The sequence below is a fragment of the Rhinichthys klamathensis genome, unplaced genomic scaffold (assembly GCF_029890125.1).
Source record: "Rhinichthys klamathensis goyatoka isolate OS25496 unplaced genomic scaffold, OSU_Roscu_1.1 h1tg000087l_1, whole genome shotgun sequence".
Taxonomy (NCBI): domain Eukaryota; kingdom Metazoa; phylum Chordata; class Actinopteri; order Cypriniformes; family Leuciscidae; genus Rhinichthys; species Rhinichthys klamathensis.
In genome coordinates this window covers 1,581,214-1,602,080 of record NW_026606627.1, presented here as the reverse complement: position 1 = coordinate 1,602,080, position 20,867 = coordinate 1,581,214, and the positions used below count along the sequence as shown (strand labels likewise).

General features: G+C 41.0%; 1 protein-coding gene across 1 annotated transcript in view; it reads left to right on the top strand.

Annotated features, from left to right (window-relative positions):
- The first annotated feature begins 16,714 nt into the window (after positions 1-16,714).
- grik3 (glutamate ionotropic receptor kainate type subunit 3) overlaps positions 16,715-20,867 on the top strand; it is a 186,502-nt gene continuing 182,349 nt past the window's right edge. The window contains exon 1 of the mRNA XM_056251631.1: positions 16,715-17,141. Coding sequence (XP_056107606.1) covers positions 17,042-17,141 — 100 coding nt within the window. The 5' untranslated portion in view covers positions 16,715-17,041. The remainder of the gene's footprint in view (positions 17,142-20,867) is intronic.

Sequence of the window (20,867 nt, the reverse complement as noted above, 5' to 3'; positions counted from 1 at the left end):
GTGCACGTGGATGATGACTGTCCGAACTTGCATGAAAGGGGAAATCAGTGTTACAACTGTACCTCATTACAACTGTACTCGGTCAATGTCCGATCACTAGGAAGCCATATTGGCAATGCCTCCGGGAAGCTACTTGGGTCATGCAAAAACCAACTGCTACCAACTGGGGAAATACTGAAATCTCAAAAAAATGGTTCAGCCAATGTATATTAGGGTCCTACAGAATAAAACATCATGGTTGTGGATCCACAGGCACAATATTAACCCCTAACATCATGTTTCTATGAGAACCAGAGCTTCCACTTTCCAGCAGACTTTAGTTTTAACCTTGATCAAACTCACCTGCCGGTGACTTTCCAGTAATCCTGACCTTGATGAGCGTGTCCAGGTGTGATTAGTGAATCTCTGCAGGAAAGTGGATCTCGACGCCAGAGTCCCAACATCTGCTGCAGAGCAACTACTGGCTCTTTCGTTTAGAAGGACTGACTTTGTGGGGTTTAACTGTTTATGCATACAACTATTTGTGTTTAACATGCTGTTAATATGTCAATATTGTATATGAATAATTACAAATAATGTCCGCTCAGGAATGCTGGCTGGGCGTGTGATACGGTATGTGAGACACAATCCAACACACACACCCTTTAATCCCAGTGCTCCTGGACTCCTCCCTCATGCCACGAAAACCACATTTATTATTGAACAGACCTCTTGTGGAGTGAAACTTGAGAAAATGTGTGTATTTTCTCCTGTGTTTCCTCTCTTGTTAAACTTTAATGAGAACTGTATGAGCCGTCTGGATGCAGCACATGCTTGGAAAGTCAACTAAATGTTCCACACACACAGCGACGGACACAAGACAGGGGAAATAGCACAACAATGTGCTTGAGGATTGCGATAAGATGCTTACTTCGCACCTTTACTCCCATCTCTGAAAGGTTGGATGGGTTTTCGCCTGGTGCTTCTGAACCTTTGCCAACCGAATCCTTCTTATTCCCTGTGAGTAGATCCATTGGCAGACACCATCATCCGGTCTGTCCACACACACACCCTCGAAAGCTCGGTATCAAGGTTTCTGCAAAAATATGAAGCAGCAAAAACGTTTTTTTTTTTTTACATTTATTTTGTTATTAATAATTGAGCTGCAAATCAGAATATTAGGATAATTTCTGAAGGATCATGTGACACTGAAGACTGGAGTAATGATGCTGAAAATTCAGCTTTGATCACAGGAATAAATTACATTTTAATATAAATTATTAATTGTAATATTTCAAAATAATACTTTTTTTTTTTTTTTTTTTTTACAAAAAAACTATTTTTTTGTGATTAAATAAATGCAGCCTTGGTGAGCATAATATACTTCTTTAAAAAAAAATATATATATATATAAAGAAAAAAAAAAGAGCATTCTAAACTCAATTCTAGACAACAATAATGCCGCATTACATGGTTCTCTAGAACACGAAAGCTTGGTCCACCGGTCCACACTCCTGCAGAAGATTAGGGGGAACCCGAGCAAATGTGCGGTTGCTTTACTACTATGCTACACAATAAATGTGCGAGGCTGATAATGGCAGTCTTGACATTTGCCTAAGGCTGCTTTACCAGGCATGTGAAAAAAACAACACTCTTGTGCATGGTAGACTGAAGATAACGTGTGCTACAAGGACTGCCACCCCCCTGAGCATTGTTATTATCATCAGAGACAACCCTTCTCAGTGTGTCCCCGCCAGACACTGGCTCACAATGAAATGCCAAAACAGGAAATTCTGATGCTTGCAGACAGGTTGGAAGCATCTTGAAAGAATGCACTTCTAAGAAAAGGAATGTAGTCTTTTATCTCTCTTGTTGTAGAAACTTCGTTTACACATTGAGCTTGTTTAGACCGTCACATGTTTCTCGCTTAATGTCGCTTGTTGTCCATTTGAAACAAGGATGTTGGGAAGCTTGAATGTTTTATTGTGTAGTCAGTGAACGAGACAGCGTTGCACCATTTCAGACAGTGTGGAGTGTGGGAAGAGTCACTGTGAAATTGGCATGCAACTATTTAGGGCTGCACGATAAATCAAAATAAAATCAAAGTCGTGATATGTCTCAGTACGATTATCAAATCGCAAAGGCTGCTATCTAATTAAAAACATGCACTGCATGTTTCAGAGTGAAGCAAAGCACTGCGTTCTTGTGAGCAACTCATGAGCAAATACTGCTCCATCTCTGCTTCTGCTCTGAGTTTAGGCCGCTTGTAACATGCATTTGGGAATGCGACATGCGGCAACTATCTTCCCAAACTTAAAGATGCACTGTGTTATTTTTTAGCGGTATCTAGTGGCGAGGTTGCGCTATGAGGTGAGGCAACCATCTTCCCAAACTTAAAGATGCACTGTGTAATTTTTAGCGGTATCTAGTGGCGAGGTTGCGCTATGAGGTGAGGCAACCATCTTCCCAAACTTAAAGATGCACTGTGTAATTTTTAGCGGTATCTAGTGGCGAGGTTGCGCTATGAGGTGAGGCAACCATCTTCCCAAACTTAAAGATGCACTGTGTAATTTTTAGCGGCATCTAGTGGCGAGGTTGCGCTATGAGGTGAGGCAACCATCTTCCCAAACTTAAAGATGCACTGTGTAATTTTTAGCGGCATCTAGTGGCGAGGTTGCGCTATGAGGTGAGGGAACCATCTTCCCAAACTTAAAGATGCACTGTGTAATTTTTAGCGGTATCTAGTGGTGAGGTTGCGCTATGAGGTGAGGCAACCATCTTCCCAAACTTAAAGATGCACTGTGTAATTTTTAGCGGTATCTAGTGGCGAGGTTGCGCTATGAGGTGAGGCAACCATCTTCCCAAACTTAAAGATGCACTGTGTAATTTTTAGCGGTATCTAGTGGCGAGGTTGCGCTATGAGGTGAGGCAACCATCTTCCCAAACTTAAAGGTGCACTGTGCAATTTTTAGCGGCATCTAGTGGCGAGGTTGCGCTATGAGGTGAGGCAACCATCTTCCCAAACTTAAAGGTGCACTGTGTAATTTTTTGCGGTATCTAGTAGCGAGGTTGCGCTATGAAGTGAGGGAACCATCTTCCCAAACTTAAAGGTGCATTGTGTAATTTTTAGCGGTATCTAGTGGCGAGGTTGCGCTATGAGGTGAGGCAACCATCTTCCCAAACTTAAAGGTGCACTGTGCAATTTTTAGCGGTATCTAGTGGCGAGGTTGCGCTATGAGGTGAGGCAACCATCTTCCCAAACTTAAAGGTGCACTGTGTAATTTTTAGCGGTATCTAGTGGTGAGGTTGCGCTATGAGGTGAGGCAACCATCTTCTCAAACTTAAAGATGCACTGTGTAGTTTTTAGCGGCATCTAGTGGCGAGGTTGCGCTATGAGGTGAGGGAACCATCTTCCCAAACTTAAAGATGCACTGTGTAATTTTTAGCGGCATCTAGTGGCGAGGTTGCGCTATGAGGTGAGGGAACCATCTTCCCAAACTTAAAGGTGCACTGTGTAATTTTTAGCGGCATCTAGTGGCGAGGTTGCGCTATGAGGTGAGGCAACCATCTTCCCAAACTTAAAGGTGCACTGTGTAATTTTTAGCGCCATCTAGTGGCGAGGTTGCGAATTGCAAGCAACAGAAGTTACGGTGGCCGACAGGAAAAGATGCCGTCGTCTGAGACAGCCAGTTAAGCAATGCATTCCACATAGATGCAACTGAGATTGTGCTTCTGATAGCTTAAATGCATATATTACAAATTGCGTGACAAAAACTTTTTGTGCTTTTTCTACTTTGTTTTTCAGATATTATTTCAAGTTAGAGTTGACTGAAAGTAGTCTCTATTATTTAAAAGATGGGGGAAACACAAAAAGCTCAGTGCAGTAAAGCAATTATTCTTTCAAAAGCAGGACAGGGAATGACACTCTATTCACAGCCACATTAAACATACGAGACTGGCTCATTTTAGTCTTTTCTTGTAGTGAGGCATTCTATTCTGACATTATCTTCAGTTGGGTGGAGAAGTCTTTTATATTTTCTAAAGAAGCAAATGAAAATCAATGAGAAAAATGTTTCACTAGACTCTTTTTGTATCCTCAATACGAGTTTCACCGTTTCTCCAAACAATTATGAACAAACTCACAAGTTTGCAGGCAAATCTCCCGCTAGCCGATGACAGGGCAGGAGTTCATGCAGAAACTTCAGGACTCATATTTAGAATTGATCGCTTCTCTGTTCGGCTGCAATCGTTGGAGAACGAAAAGATGCCCGCTGATCAATCCGGTCAACTAAGTGGAACTTGTCAGTGTCTCAGAGAGTTGAGAGCTGTGTGAACTATTAACTAGAAGGTACTGTGATTATCACCAACCGCACAGACCGGAACCACACACACAAACACACACACACACACACACACACCGAACATGCATTATGGCATGAGTTTAGCTATTTATCTGACAGTCTTTTAAACAATCATTTAAAATGTATGTAATTGCTTTGCCATGTCAAAAAGTGTTGAAGTTCATAGTAGTAATCAAAAATAAAATGCCAGCACAATTATGTAAGAAGGCATTTAATACTATTCCACCAAAAATACTTCAAAAGTCTGGTAAGATTTTGTTTTAATCTTTTCAAGATGTTTTTGAAAGTCTTTTCTGCTCACCAAGACTGAATTTTGGTGTGATCAAAAATACAGTTCAAACAAGTCAAGACAAGTCACCTTTATTTATATAGCGCGTTTTACAATACAGATTGTATCAAAGCAGCTTCACAGTGATAACATGGAAATAATACAACAAAGTTTGTTTCTAGAAGAAAATTGCATCATCATCCATCGTGAAGTAAGGTGGATCAATAATATTGTTGAATATTAAATGTCCCCAACTAAACAAGGCAACAGTGGCGAGGAACCAAAACTCCATCAGTGACAGAATGAAGAAAAACACCTTGGGATCACCCCGGGTTTACCGTTCTTACTACCCGGGCGATACGAGATGTTAAAAGTTGAACCGGCCGAAGAACAGTGCCCAGCGAGCCTCCCGAGAATTTAGCCTTTTAGCGGAACAAATATGTTCTAAGTTCTTATGGCCAGTCCAAACTAAAAATGGACCCCCTGTGCCCTCCAACCAGTGCCACCACTCCTCCAGGGCCAACTTAAAGGGATAGTTCACTTTGAAATTAATTTTTGATATGTTTTAGCTTACCTCAAGGGCATCCAAGATGTAGGTGTCTTTGTTTCCGCAGTAGTTTCAATTTTGATATTTTTAGGTCAAACCGTTCTTGTCTGTCAGTCATATAATGCAGGTCTATGGTCACCACCTCAAAGAGCATGACCAGAGAAGTCCAAATTAAACATGATTTAATGACTCATAAATGTAAGTACACATTGATGGCCTAAGACATGAAACGAGCGGTTTGTGTGAGAGAACGAACAGTATTTATATCGTTTTTACCTCTTGTAACCACAGCCACGTCCAAGTGATCTGAGGGCGCGGGCGCTTCGGTCTGCGCAAGCGCCGGAAGTGATCTCTCGCGGCGGTTGCGAAAAAAACTCAACGTTGTCTGTTGATATATCGAAATCGTCTTCCATTGCGCTTTCCTGTATATCTAAATATGTTTAGATCTTCACAGTGAAAGGTAACACTTCCGAAATCTCTGTGTAGCAATGAGTGACGTACACGCGCGAGAGATCACTTCTGGCGCTTTCCGGCGCTTGCGCAGATCGAAGCGCCGGCGGTTTGAGGTAAACTAAAACATACCAAAAATGAATTTCAAAGTGAACTTTCCCTTTAAAGCTCCAGTAGGGAGTTTTGAGAAAACGTTGACTTGAAACGTTGAAAATTTGAACAAGCACAACTTACAGGTCCCGCCCCCTTGCTCTCTGCTGCGCTACAGCCCTCCCTCCACAGCTCGTCCTCCACAGCGGAGCCCGTCGTGAACGCGCAGGCTAGTAAACAGGGCCACCGATAACAGCGGATAAAAAGTTATATGGCACATTCACTAATAGGGACTAAACGTCAATAATATGCTTTACATTGACTATGGCCTGCCCATACTTTGACTACAAACTTGGTCCTCAAATCATTATGTATTTTGCAATAGCCTACATGTAACTTTATAACGTTGCACTCTTTCTATAAGTTATAAATAGCTAGTAAGATAACGTTAATATAACGGTAACTAACGTTGCAGTATGTAAGTAATTATTCTAGCGATATATAATGCTAGATAAGGTGTGCTAGTACATTATTTCAGCAACATGACAAGCCAGTGAATTAGCAGGTTTCAATTGTTGCTTAGCAGAGTGCGTGACATTTTATCTACATGTTATGCGGCTAGAGTTTTGACACCGAGTCAATGGGCTCTGTGTAATTCTTTCTTTTTCGCTTGTTTATCGTCATCAGTCTTTTTCCTTTTACCTCTTTGTTTAATGAGCAGGTGTCACTCGAGAATTGGCAGTTTAGGTAGTTTCTCCGTCATAAGCACAGCACTGCTTGGCACTGCTAAGACATTCCTCCTGGCTCTGATTGCTTGTTTCTGACCAGGAGCGTGTATTTCTTGCAAATGGCAAGAGGACCACTGGGAGGAGCTCGATTTTTACACAGATTATCTGTCTCATATTCTACTGTCAGGACATAATGACAGTTTTAGCAAATACATTTTTTCAAAAGTTACCTACAGCAGCTTTAAGTTGGCCCTGGAGGAGTGGCGGCACTGGTTGGAGGGCATAGGGGGTCCATTTTTAGTTCATCGTGGTCAGTGGATTCTGTCAAGCTATGGATAAATGAAGGACTCAATTGCAGTGAACAAACGTGATAAAGTTTATTCAAAAACCTTCAGAACAACTTGAACAGTCAATGTGACAACGTGAAATTGAAGAGACTTTGTAAGGTATTTCCCGTGTTCTCCCCACACACATCAGCGGACACACAAACCGGGGGAGGAAACGAAAGCAGGATGACCAACTGATAACGAGAGTCCAGCCTTGCTACAAACTCCTCGTCTTTGGGTCCTGAGCACAATATTACAAGCAGGTAAGTCACAGAAACAAAACACTTAATGGTAGCACAGAACATTAAACATCCATGCGGCATGAATATTTATCAACTGACAACAAGAGGTAGACACAGCTGGGAATATATAGAGTAAAGGGAAAGAGTGACGAGTGACGAGTGTGGAGATCAGCTCGTGATTGTGCGCACAGCGCTACAAAGCAACGCAAATTGCTCAAATCACAGGCTGCCAAAAATGACAGGACCATTACACAACAACAGAGGTGAACCGGTGACACACTCTGGCCCGTGACTATAATAATGAAGTAGGATATCCCAAACCCCAAAATAAGTTAATATTATTCCAGTTGTTATAAAATTACACAAGAGTAACATATGGACAACGTTCAACAAACGTTGTGCTTTTCCAAATACATTGGACACGACAACAAACACGCAGCCTGGAGTGTTGTATATCATTTCACACGCAATAAGGGGCGTTACATAGAAATCTTAAAGGCACAGCACCAGAAAACAACAAACTATTGAATGTTAAGGGATAGATAGAGGGCATTAAATAAATTATCCAGCCCGATCTAACGGCAATTCGTACGAATTTTACGAGGTGGCTAATTCGTACGAATTTTACGAGGTGGCTAATTCGTACTAATTTATACAACCTCACTCGTACAAATTTGTACAATTTTTGCTAATTCGTACATATTTTACGAGTTGCCAAATTCGAATGAATTCGTACGAATGACCTACCCCTGACCCCGCCCCTAAACCTTCCCATCACGTGGGTTTAGACAAATCGTACAAATTCGTACGAGTGAGGTCGTATGAATTAGTACGAATTAGCCACCTTTTAATCACTCGTACGAATTCGTACGAATTGATCATGAGATAGCGTTGAATTATTACGTTTTTTTGGGGGTTTTTGCCAGGAAAACGAACTGAAGGCCCTTGCACACTGAATCCAAAATTTTCGTATGCATTTTTTTAGTATTCGTGATTCAGTGGCTCTGAATTGTTAAAACACCATTCAAACACCATTCAAACTGCTTGCTACGGATGCGAAAAACGCAGAAAATCGAACCCGATACGATTTTTTTATGACGGACGAAAGTTTCGGAGGCAGTGTGCAAGCGTGATTGACATAACGTGAGGTGGGTATTTATTTTTTAACGTGCGAAAATTTTGGACGCGAATTTCGGACTCAGTGTGCAAGGGCCTTGATTTTGTGATATGACCCTTTTAAACCAGCTCAGTAATATAGTGTGTTAGGGAAATGTTCTCGGCTCTCCATCACTGATAAATGGCAGAAGTTCTTGTTAAAGGACGTTATCACAACTAGGGCCAAAATAATGCACCATAGACTATTAAATGGGTATAAGCGCTATAAATGATCATTTCTGCTTCACTGTAGTCACAAATATGACAGAACATTATTATCTGCTCTCTCATGCAAGAAAGAAATCCCATCCATCGAGGAGAGCTAAATGATGATAATGGCACATTTCTCCTCTTGTCCCTCCCTCTTGTGAAGTCTGGCGTCAGCCTGCCAAAATCACTGATCAGAATCATTGATCAGCTCCATTTATCGCTCAGGCTAATGGACAGTCCTGAGACAGAGGGACCAGGCTCCTTCGCACAACATTTTGTTTGCCAAAGCAGTGTACGTTCTGTATTTCTGAAAGTGGCAGTCAATGAATCTTGATAATGTGCGAGCATTGGGTGCATAACTCACATTGATAGCCCTTATATTGTGCCAGGCAGTTATAAATCTGGAGACATGAATATGCATTGACAGTCAACTCCAGTGCAGTGGCAGTAGATGGTTTCAGTGATACAAGCAGTTTGACGGCAACTTAAAAAAACACACGCTTGAGGTCATGCAAGATATCTACAAAGTTAAAAGCACTAATTATAGTAAATGGACTTTTAATTTCCCATTCAATTCAGATGTGCCTTGCAGCAGTGTATTGCTCATTCATCATGTTTGTCTAAATTGGTGTGCCAAATTCATGCATTCACATCTTCAAATTTGGTCGAGTAGCACTTCCTAAGTTGTTTTGTCCCATTGGTTTGTGATCACTAAAAAATCTGTCATCTATATGTCCTTACAATTTTTTCCAGGGGAACACAAAGGTAATGTCGGAGCTGCTCTTTTCAATATCACTGTAAAAAAAGTTAGCACTTTCTTTTGATAGTACTAACTTTAAGTAACTTCGTAGCAACATGTCAACAAGGGTTAAGGTTAGAATAAGTTGACATGTAGTTACAAAGTTACTTATACTGTTGGTCGGGGAGCATCAAAATAGTTAACAGATATTAAGCAGTCAGACCAGCCCGATCTCACGGCAATTCGTACTAATTTTACGAGGTGGCTAATTCGTAACAATTCATACAACCTCACTCGTTCAAATTTGTACGATTTTTGCTAAATCGTACGTATTTTACGAGTTGCCAAATTCGTATGAATTCATATGAATGACCTACCCCTGACAACGCCCCTAAACCTAACCGTCACGTGGGTTTAGACAAATCGTACGAATCCGTACGAGTGAGGTCGTATGAATTTGTACGAATTAGCCACCTTTTAATCACTCGTACAAATTCGTACGAATTGGTCGTGAGATAGCGTTGGTCAGACAGTCTACTAATACTCTTATGACTGCTACTTGACATGTAGTTTCAAAGTTACTTGTGGTAGAATGCCTAAAATGGACAATGGAAATAAAGTGTTATCAAAAAAAGAAAACCGACTAGTGTGCATCTTGTATAAATAACTAATTAGGGCCAGATTTACTAACAGCTTGCAACAGCGCAAACCCTCTTTTGGTGTTAAGTAAGGATTTACTAAAGACACGCAATGAAACATTAGCGCTGAAAAGGCGTGAGCGGTTATTTTTGCGTCTGACCTTATTGCATTTGTAGGAGTTTCCCTTTCAGACGCAACATTTATGGGAGGAGAGTATTTAAAAGAATCACGCAAGGTGATTTACTAAGGTTTGCTCTAGTTAATTTACTGGTATTTCCACCATTATTAACCGCCCAAAAAAGCACGTCTTAAACCAGACGCTAATTTGCTCTTGGTAGATTGTGTCGGTCATTGTGGAAATGATCCGGCTGCGTCTGTGATCTTCAGTTTGTGTGTCGTCAATAGATCACGCGCAGAACTTTCCTCTCCCATCGGTGCTTTTATAGGATTGCGCTCTCACGCTAATTTGCCTTGTTTAGTAAATCTGGCCCATAATGGCCTATTAGACCATAAGCCAGAAATGCAACTGTTGGCTCAAATCATGCAAGCTATGTTACTGTATATACATTCTTGTTAAAGGGATACTCCACTTTTTTTGGAAATAGGCTCATTTTACAACTCCCCCAGAGTTAAACTGTTGAGTTTTGCCGTTTTTGAATCCATTCAGCCGATCTCCGGTTCTGGCGGTACCACTTTTAGCATAGCTTAGCATACATCATTGAAGTGGACAAGACCATTAGCATTTCAAAAAAAAAAATGACCAAAGAGTTTCGATATTTTTCCTATTTAAAACCTGACTCTTCTGTAGTTACATCGTGCACTAAGACCGACGGAAAATGTAAAGTTGCGATTTTCTAGGCTGATATGGCTAGGAACTATACTCTCATTCCTGCGTAATAATCAAGAAACTTTACTGCCGTACCATGAGAGCAGCAGGTGTAATGATATGACGCAGCGCCTGAAAATAGGCCACCTTCCGTCAACACAACGGAACTATTTTCAGGCGCTGCGTCATATCATTACGCCTGCTGCTCTCATGGTACGGCAGTGAAGTTTCTTGATCAGCTGGAACCGGAGATCGGCTGAATGGATTCAAAAACGGTAAAAATCATCAGTTTAACTCTGGGGGAGTTGTAAAATGAGCATATTTCCAAAAAAAGTGGAGTATCCCTTTAAGGGTCACCAGTTGTCCCATTTGTGTCATTCTCTTCTTTGTCTTCTTTTTCCTAAATAATTTTAGCGAAAACAAATGAGACAAAGTTGATACTTGACATGAAATCTCTGGAGCTATGAAAGAGCAACCCTCGAGCGATAACACGCTCATCTGGGACTGTATGTGGGGAGACGCTCTGTTGTTATGATCAGTCTGGTTTCTCACCACAGATGGCCACATCAATGCACTCTGCACTATAAAACACTGAACACACACTATTAGAAATGCTTCACGTCAATAATGAACTGCTCATGTCACAGATGGGAAGAAACACACTTATTTAGTTTTACTACTCACGGGTATTGTAGGTATCCAGCCCTGAAACCATCATGATTCACCTGTGGCGCGCGGCTGACGGCATCACATAAAACATGAGGAATGGAAAGACAGATAAGCACAATGAGCAGTTATGTGGGCCTAATGTACTCACTGACACAGATCAAGTGGCGCAAATAAAGAGCGTAAGTGCCGTTCTCTGTCAACAGCTTCTTCCCTTGTAGCCCTGCTATCGTTCTCCATCATTTTAATGGTTTGCCGTATTTCTTCATTCCACTGGGCAGTCACCTAGAATTAATCTTTGTCTCTGAGAACAAGCTGATTAGCTTAAAGATGTGTAAAACCTTTGTTTCGAAGCTCATAGGTTACGTTCACACAGCCTGTGATTAGGAGTGACAACCGTATTTGACTTTTAAATCATCAAAAGTGCTCAAAAGCTCACAGATGTGGCTTTACCGTGTGTGTGAATGAGCAAAGTCAATCTCCTTCTCTATTCTCCAAATCCATAAACCGTATGCATAGTGACAGTGAGTAAAGCAGAAATACTGATCATAACACCAGAAATCTTACCACAATTAACGCAGTGTTTTTTAACTCTTTCCCCGCCAGCGTTTTTGAAAAACATTGCCATCCAGCTCCAGCATTTTTGATCATTTTCACAAGTTTCATGGCCACCAGAATATTTAGTTGTATAAATATCCGAACATGCAATATGTCAAAAGAAAGAACAGCCTCTGCTTTAAAACAAACAAACAACAACCCTGTTTTATTCTAGCTTCATGCATTGTTTTCATCAACACTTGAATGTGGGAAAGTTGAACAAAAAAGCAATATTTTGAGCAAAAAGCTGAAAAATCATATTTTGTCAAAGACTGCGTCCGGATCGGATTCAGAACGATGATGAAAACACAGATGGAGTAGATCGAGTTCATCAACACCCTAAAGCTTCACAGTCCTGTAGCTCGTCCTGGGTCGACTTTTCATTCAGTAACATTGGGCAGTTTTGATTTATATGCTGTTTAATGTTGATGATTGTGTTATTTTACATGTGCATCTGCTTACATATGATATCGCTTGTTTCTGCTTCTTCTTCTCCTGTGTTTTTATCTGGAGATGCTGTACTCTTTCAGGAGATGTGTAATAGCGCCCCCTACAGTATAACAGTGAAAACAAGGAAAGCTGGAAAATGGCGGAAAAGAGTTAAAGAGATACATCAGGATTTAGCATTAAGCTTTGTAGCAATAGAAAACCAGTAGTATTTTCGAATTACCGTGCTAACCCCCCCCCCCCCCCCCCCCCCACCCCCCCCACCCATATCCCCCTGATATGAGAGAAAAATTCATTTTTAATCTGGAAAAAATCCTCCGATGATGCAAAAATCGTCATTTTGCGTCATCGGAGGATTTTTGTGCCAGAGGCTAAAGACTACAGCCAGTGTCCCGCATGTTTTCACCACGTCCATATGGGGCGGGATCTCACTCACAGAATGTAAAGAGAGTGTCAGCCATCTTTCTGTAGAAGCTAAGCTAACAGGCTCTTGCCTCTTGGTCTGTGTAGAAAGTTTGTATAGTAGGCTAAACACGATGGCGGAAGGTAGTTTTGAAGTTGAAATGGCAGAAGGGGATTTCGAAGATCTGTTGCGAGAATCTGATGTTGCGGCGAGCCGCAATACAGCGATGAACAGTTGCGGGAGATGGAGGAACAAGAGGCGTCCGGAGCGAGACCTGAGCCGGGCCAGACTCCAGCTGGGGCGGACTGGCGGTGTCAGTGCTCTCGCTGTGCGCCGATGGAAACAGATAAAGAGTCCTATTGCTGTCGCCAATCTCAGCGATGCCATTTTCTTCTGGTCGAGATCGCTGAATCCGCAGAGCTTTGAGTGTATACGTGTTAATATTAATTATTTTTTTAATTAAAAGTTATAACTCACATTGGTTGTGGTTATTTTTATAAACCTTTAGTGTTACTAGAGTATGGATTAGCCTAGATAATGTATTAGCTTAGAGAAATAGTGATTTCAATGGGAGGAAAACAGTTCTTATGCAGAGCTACTAAGCTACTCTGTTGACATGGTCCGGCCTTGCATCATATTTTTAATGTGAAAGTGTAAGTTGTGTTATACACATTAGGCTAGTACATCCCGGTACAACGCAATTTAGCACCCTTTCGATGGAAATTTATCAAATAACTCACGATGTATCAAAGCAAGCCAAGTGGTATCCATTTTTCGGATTCTGCCGCCTGTAACCGGTGGGCGTGGTTTGGGAGTGGCCTCGTAAGGGCAGCAAAGCAAGTGCATTCTGGGAGTTGTTGTCTTTCAGCCACATGAGTACAAAAATAAATGTTCTGCCTTTTCTCAGTCTAGAATAACCTGGCCCTAGCCAGATAAATTTCGCTCCGCCTAGCTTCACTCACATCCATCTGGAACCTCTTCCATTGAGAGTGATTTCTCCAACCAACTTTATGGTTTAGCCAATCAGGACGCAGGGCGGGAGTTTCAAAGATGTGACGTAGTGGAGAAGCGACCGTGAGACTGTTTTGATTCAGACAACGATGGAGGCTCGCATCGAGGAAGCAAGCGTTAACATTGATGCTGCTATTTCATCCGTGTTGTCCAATCTACCTAATATTGTTTCATTAAAAGAACATCAGAGAACGGCTCTTAAGGCTTTTGTTGGTGGAAACGATGTTTTCGCCCTTCTCCCGACCGGATTTGGCAAGAGCTTGATCTACCAAATGGCTCCTCTGGTAGTGTGAGTGGTTGAAATAGCACGTCGATAAAGATGACAGACAAGTGGCTTATCCAATCATATGCAAGGATTTTTGATAAGGCCCAGCCTTCTGAAACACCATTTCAATGGATCGGTTCCAGATGGATGAGTGAAGCTAGGCGGAGCGAAATTCATCTGGCTAGGGCCAGGTTAAGTCTAGAATGCTTCAATTTCAAAAATAATTTCACATTTCTACTATATAAATGACCAATATTAAATACACATTCATCTTCCCAGAGGTGACGTATCCCTTTAATGAGCATGAGCAGGTCTGGACCAGAACTATAGTTTCACCCAAACCGGTTCGGTTTTATCGTTAAACGACCAAAACTCAGGGCTAAGTACTATTGATATATTTTAGCCATCAAATATATTAAAAGCACTCTTATGCCTGAAAGTAATATATTTATAATTTAAGAAAATTAATTAATTACATTAATTTAGCCAAAATTAATATAGACAGTCTAATCACAAACAGTTTCATACAAAACTAGTTAATTGCTCACAGTGTGTTTGTGTATTTTCAATAATCGTTTTGTATTCTGTTTATAATACTGTATATAGACGGTGGCTTTCCCAGAAGGCCTTGCGTGTGCTGCCATGTGACGGCTTTTAGTTTATTTCTGTTCAAGTTATTTTTAAATTGAATTGCTTTAGGTTGCTTTATATCATTTAGCTCTTGCTTATTGTGTTTCGTTTTAGTCATTTGCATTCGTCACTCAAATAGTACTTTATGTTGATGCATGCTTAATCGTGTCCTATTATAATTACATATTTTTTTCACTGTTAAGCAATTTAAAAGTCATTTAGATAGACCGGGAGAAGTCACAATATTAAATCTCATTTTTTTAGTTAAGGCATATATGAAAGATACTAATATATATTAAAGAGGTATTTCAGTGCATGTTAAAGATGGATCATTTGTGTGATAAAAACGCTCTAGCCTCAGGTGACGCACGACCGATGTTATCACTGCTAAACGCTTCATGCTAAGTGTGAACACCAGAGGCCATTATGAAGACCTTCATTTAATCAAGTCTTTATGAAGCTCTACCAAAATGAAGTTGACACAGCAAATAGTGTTAAAAGAGGTGTTTTTCAAATGCCAAGACCTCTTGCGCTCAGAGGTGAAGACAGAGACATGCAAATATTGGTTTGACGCGTGCCCTGCACTTGAGGAAACTCATGGATCAGTGCAGTAAATGAGGATTATCATCCGCCCCGCTCACACGGTCAAGAAAACCCTCGAGAGCCACGCTTTACATCACAACGCTCATGGTACAGTGCAATTATAACACTAATGCACAACAAGCACTTAAAGCACAATTGTTTATGGTAGACTCATTCCTTTTCTGCAGGGCATTTGGAGCACTGTGACTGTGAAATGAACAGGATTTTGGTATTATTCACTTCATTCTCATTAAATCGGATAAATTTTTTTGGAATGAGACAAACCAACTAATATCACAACATCCATCAAATCCATAGCTGATAAGACTGAAGGTTTCTGCTCTTGTTTCCCTCCCAAAAAAAAAGAGTCACTTCCTGTAGGATGATGTCATTAACTTGCTTCTGTCAGTTAAAGGGATACTATCCACCTTATTTTCCAACATGGTGTTTTCTGTGAATGCGCAAGACTTCAGATTTATCAGCCGCTATGGGACATGATGAGAAGAATATATCAAAGTGCAGTAAACTGAAAAACTGTTTGTGTTTATAATTGAGACAGTATGAAACACTAGTTTGCTATAACAAGCTGTTTTGTACAGATCCAAATAACTGGCAGCGAATGACACCGGAAGCCAGACACATTAAAATGGCCGCACTTGCCTGAAAAATAAGGTGGATGAAGTCAAGCAGATGAAATGTGAGGAGAGGAACACATTGATTGTCAATTACAACTATATCCACAAACAATGTTTGAATCATTTCTATTAGGAAAAGTACAATAAACAAACCGTAAGATTTTTATTTATTTATTTATTCATTTTAGGAACAGGAAAAATAAAGAAGCACTTGAAATATTTCTAAAAAATTGCCAATTTTTCATTTTAGATATAGTACATGGTAAAAAATGGCTGAAACTCGAAATTACTCAAAATTCAACCCATGTTCACTTCATTGTGATATTATGATGAAATACAATTAATACGATTTCCATCTTTGAAAGCAGTGAATTTATTATTTAGAGTTCAAAGGTTATGACCACTATACCCTTAAAAATTATGCCATTTTTTTTATTTAACAAAAGTCAGAAAAGCCAGCTCAATTAAAAAAAAAAAAAAATGTATTTAGATGTCAATGATGCCAGTGATCCCCATTATCCAGCATGATGTGAGAATTTTCCAAATAGGATTTTATGCTTCAATGAAGCAATGAATGGAAATCTGAGGAGTCAACACGGACAGTATCACACACATGCTTCCATTTGGTTAGTGCCCTAGAACTAGTGCTGGATCTCAATTATTTCACCTTTTACATCATGTATCTGCACATTTTGTTTAACATTTTAGAAATCCTAAAACTTTGCATCCAAGTCTAAATAAAAAAAAAATCGCATGTTTTCAATGTGACCCTATACACTGTTGAACCCAACAAGTCCAAATATTAGACCTCGGTCGATGTCTTTCTGCGCAGTTCTGCCAGCACGCAATACGCGAACAGCGCGACGCGGCCGGTGTAACGCGCAGCGTTAGCGTTAGTCCCCATCCACACTGACGCGGGACTCCAGCCCGGTTGTTGCGGCATCAGCGGTAGGAGGAGATACAGGGATACAGGGATTCAGAGGGATACAGGGACTCCTGCAGGCAGATTTCAGCAGCTCAGACTCGCAGGTGGATCCCGAGCTCCGTCTGAGACCCGGGCGCGCGCGCACTCACGCACTCAAATTAATGAATAAAATCATTAATACAGCGAGCTCGTGTTCAAACCAACTACAATGAGAGCAAATCTGTCGCAGTCAGTCCAATCCTCATATGACTCCCAGCCATTTAAAATTTGATGAGCAGTTTTTGGAGAGCTCCTTGGATTGATCCCAGTGTTTTCCAGTCATGAAGAACAGGAGGGAATATGTGGAATACTGGAGCGCGATTATAGTGGGTCTCTTCTGGATTCACAGCTCTTTCGGGATGCCCCATGTCATACGGATAGGTAAGAGAATGCGTAACGGACACGGACTCTTTATCTGACTGATCGAATGTTTTCATGAGTGTTTAAAGTGCTTGGTTGGGTCGATCTGGTGTTAGTTTGCCTTTCGTATTCAATAAAGTGAAATAAATGTCTCGCACGGACTGTTTAAGCGCTAGAAATGGAGATGCGCGTGCCGTGCGTCTTCGGAACAGATTTCGTGATTTCACAGACATTTGCAGAGAGAAAATGTTAACTGTGGGAAATATAGCACGTGGAATTAGTGTCATCTGGCGAGAACAGTGGCATTGCGGTATTTCTTGTAAATTCATAAGTTCACAGTCTTAACAGGTGAGCTAGGAAACATTGCGCTGAAGTTTGCCTGGAAACCTCAGCTTTACGCACCTTGTCGCCAGGCTGAAGGTCCTCGCTAATACAGTGAAAAAGAGTGCACTCATGCAACCTGACAACGAGAGATTTTTCTCCGTCTGAGAAGCTGAAATATGTGTGGCGCGTGGAGACAGGAGCCCAATGAAGATCAATACAGGTTTGTCTGAAGGCAGATCACTTTTGACAAGTGGTTCGATGCAATGCAGAAAAATGGCTCTAAATGTCATTATGAGACATTAACATGCCCAAGCACAGCCTCCAACTTCCCCAACACATAAGTGGCACATTAATGCAGTTAAAATAGAGCATTTAATGGCTTTAGTTTGTTCTTTTCAGTTGCATTTTACATTTAATTTCATTATAGTTCTTTGGCACTAAATGTAAGTGAACTATTCAGTTTTTTTTTTTTTTCTCTTCTGAAGGAATCACTGCGATGTTAAAATCCCTGTCGATTTGAATTCTTTTTAATAAGAGCCCGTTATTTGGGAACATTCAGAGGACTGTTTCCTTGGCATGTTCTGGTTCTCTCTCTACGGATGTGATTGATGACTCTGGCGGTGACTTCAATGACATTGTGCTGGAGATTTGTGATTTTTGACAGCTCAGATCTCTCTTTTTTTTTTCACGGCAGTGTAAACGGAAATGTTTTCTCAACAGCTGCTTTAAAATTTCAACGGCGCATTTGAAATGAAAAATAATGTGGCAGGTGTATGCATTGAGTCAAATCTGCTTTGAGAAATGCACTAATATCCTCAAGCAAACAGATAAAGTAGTGATCAGTGTGCATGTCTTTGTGGGAGTGCATATATGTGCAGTTTTCTCCCAGCGTGATAAAAATAAACTACCAAACAAGCAATAGCCGTCATTTCACCGTCTATTAACTATAGACCCGATATAGTCCGGCTATGAGTAACACTTTTAGCCAAAATAACCTTCAATTTGGTTCCATGTCGTTTTTGCCAGAATAACTTGCGAGATGTGTGATATTCCTTCATGTAAGCAAAGTCACCAATGATCCCAAGCTGTTTGGTTTCATTTCTTCACTCATTTCATTTCTTTGTGATCTAATTGATGACTATAGTCTTGGGATATAGACGTCTAGCCCAAAAGCACAAATTGTGCCTTGTTTTAGCCTAGACGTCTGGGCCGTGTTTGGACGCTATTAGACGTCTATTAAACGCAGAATTGCTTGCTGGGTAAATGTGTAGAGGCGTTGGTGTCCACCCTGGATCCAGCAGAGGGCTTTCTGCTAGTTTGGCCCGTGGTACGCATGGAAATGAAATCTCTTGTGTCTGAAGGGAGGCAGATCCGTGTGCTAGTTTAACACGGGTTGTGTAATGGTGGGCATCCACAGCACACATGCCTCCATTGATCTCACTGTTTTTACAACGCACTTCTCCGAGGCCAGATGGTCGATCAAACCCACTCCGCAAGACTGTAAATGTCGAGGGGAAGAGCGTTTCTGCTGTGCCTGTGTGTTATTAGCCGTTTTGCCCTCCTGCATATGAAACGGGAACGGGATCCGCTTTGGAAAAGGACAATGCAGTGTCTCGTTACAGTATTACAACGTTTGTTTGTGGTGGAGCCGTGGGATTTAGTGAACTCTTTAGGATCTATGTTGTTCGGAAGTGATTTAGCGATCGGCGTGGTTTGTTTGGCATGGCAGAAACTGTGATCCTGTTGAGATAAACTGAGAAGCCTGCAGTAAAACATGTATAATGTAGAAGAATTGCAAACTGGTGAATGTAGCATCCAATATACTGTTCATTGACACACGTGTGCTTTAAGGTCTGGAATGACCTCAGTAGGGCCACACGTTATCCTTCATTATGTCACATGACAGTCGTCCAATCACTGCAGATCCACAAACAGCCTTCGAGGTCAAACTCAATGGCTTTCCGATACCCAGCTTGACTTTTTAGTGTAGTTTGGATTCAGTGCTGTCACTCAATCCTTTCAATATCGTTCAGGGCAGCTGCAGCCTATCAGAATCCACTCCAGTTCTGGCAGCGGACGCTCTGGATCGCATCCAAATGTCACTGCAGAGTAGTGCATATGTCTTGAAAAATAATGATGAACTCTCAGGAGATTTGGGCTTTTTTTGAATCCCAATTTTAAAGAATTTGTCTTGTATAGTGTGACCTTTAGAAAGGGCCAATTTAAATGAGATTTTTGCGAACATTTTGGTATACGTTTACACGCATCGCCTTCAGAAATGTGGTCTTTTGGGTTTTTGCTTGTGCATTTAAGCTGTCCCATCTGTTGTTCAAGAATACGATTAATGGAATAAATGTAATGCCTTTAAACGAGAGAATCAGCGCCAAAGAAAGATTTATTGAAAAATCAATGGCTTTATCTACCTAAGAGTTACAGTGCTTCATTATGACCAGTTAATCAATCTCACACACAGTTATGTGTCACTTTTATTTTTTGCCTGTTTCCTCCTAGAGAGACTGTTTCAAATTCATATAGCTGTTACCAAATTTATGAATCACAGCTTTAGGTTACCTTTTTTATATATATTTTTTTAATTGAAAAACAAATACTAAAAGCCATTATTGGCTGTTCATACTAGACTCTTGCATTTAAAACACAAATGGTGTCATGAACCTGACGCCTTGGGAATCATTTTGACCATGCTTCAATATTCGACGCTTTAGGCACCCTTTAGCGTCAGTTACATGACGCGATCCTAGGGCGTCATCTTGCTGACGCTTTACCTTTAACGTCAGTTAGATGACGCTATCTAATCCTAACCCTACCCCAGACCTAAACCTACCCGCGTCATCTAGCTGACGCTTAGGTAAAGCGTCAGTAAGATGACGCCCTAGGATCGCGTCATGTAACTGACAAGGGTGCCTAAAGCGTCGAATATTGAAGCATGGTCAAAATTGTCATTTTAGTGACGCCTTGGGGTGAGAATGCGTTGAAATGGGCTGAAAATCCACATCATGTGTGTTCAGAGTACAGTGTTTGACACACACACACACACACACATAGGCCTAATGATGCTTCATATAACAGTATCTCTGCACTTTTCTCCTTTTTTAAAATTAAAATGCTCTTCACATTAAAAGCACATGATAGTTTGTGAGGCGTGTGTCCCCTAAACGTGTTTCACGTGCGATGAATTCCCGCATGACAAAAGAGCAGGAGGAAGAGATAAATTTCTAAAGAAGCTGACAAGAAGAATTGTGTCATCGGTTTAAGATGGCCATCAGTTGCATAGCGAAAATGAATTTTTAATTTTTGTGCAAATTTAATCTATAAGCAGTCGTGGGCGAGCTAGAACTCTCCCAGCAGAGACCAGAGGTCGATGTGCGCGCGCGTGAATCGCGGAGCGTGCACGAGCAGTGTAGC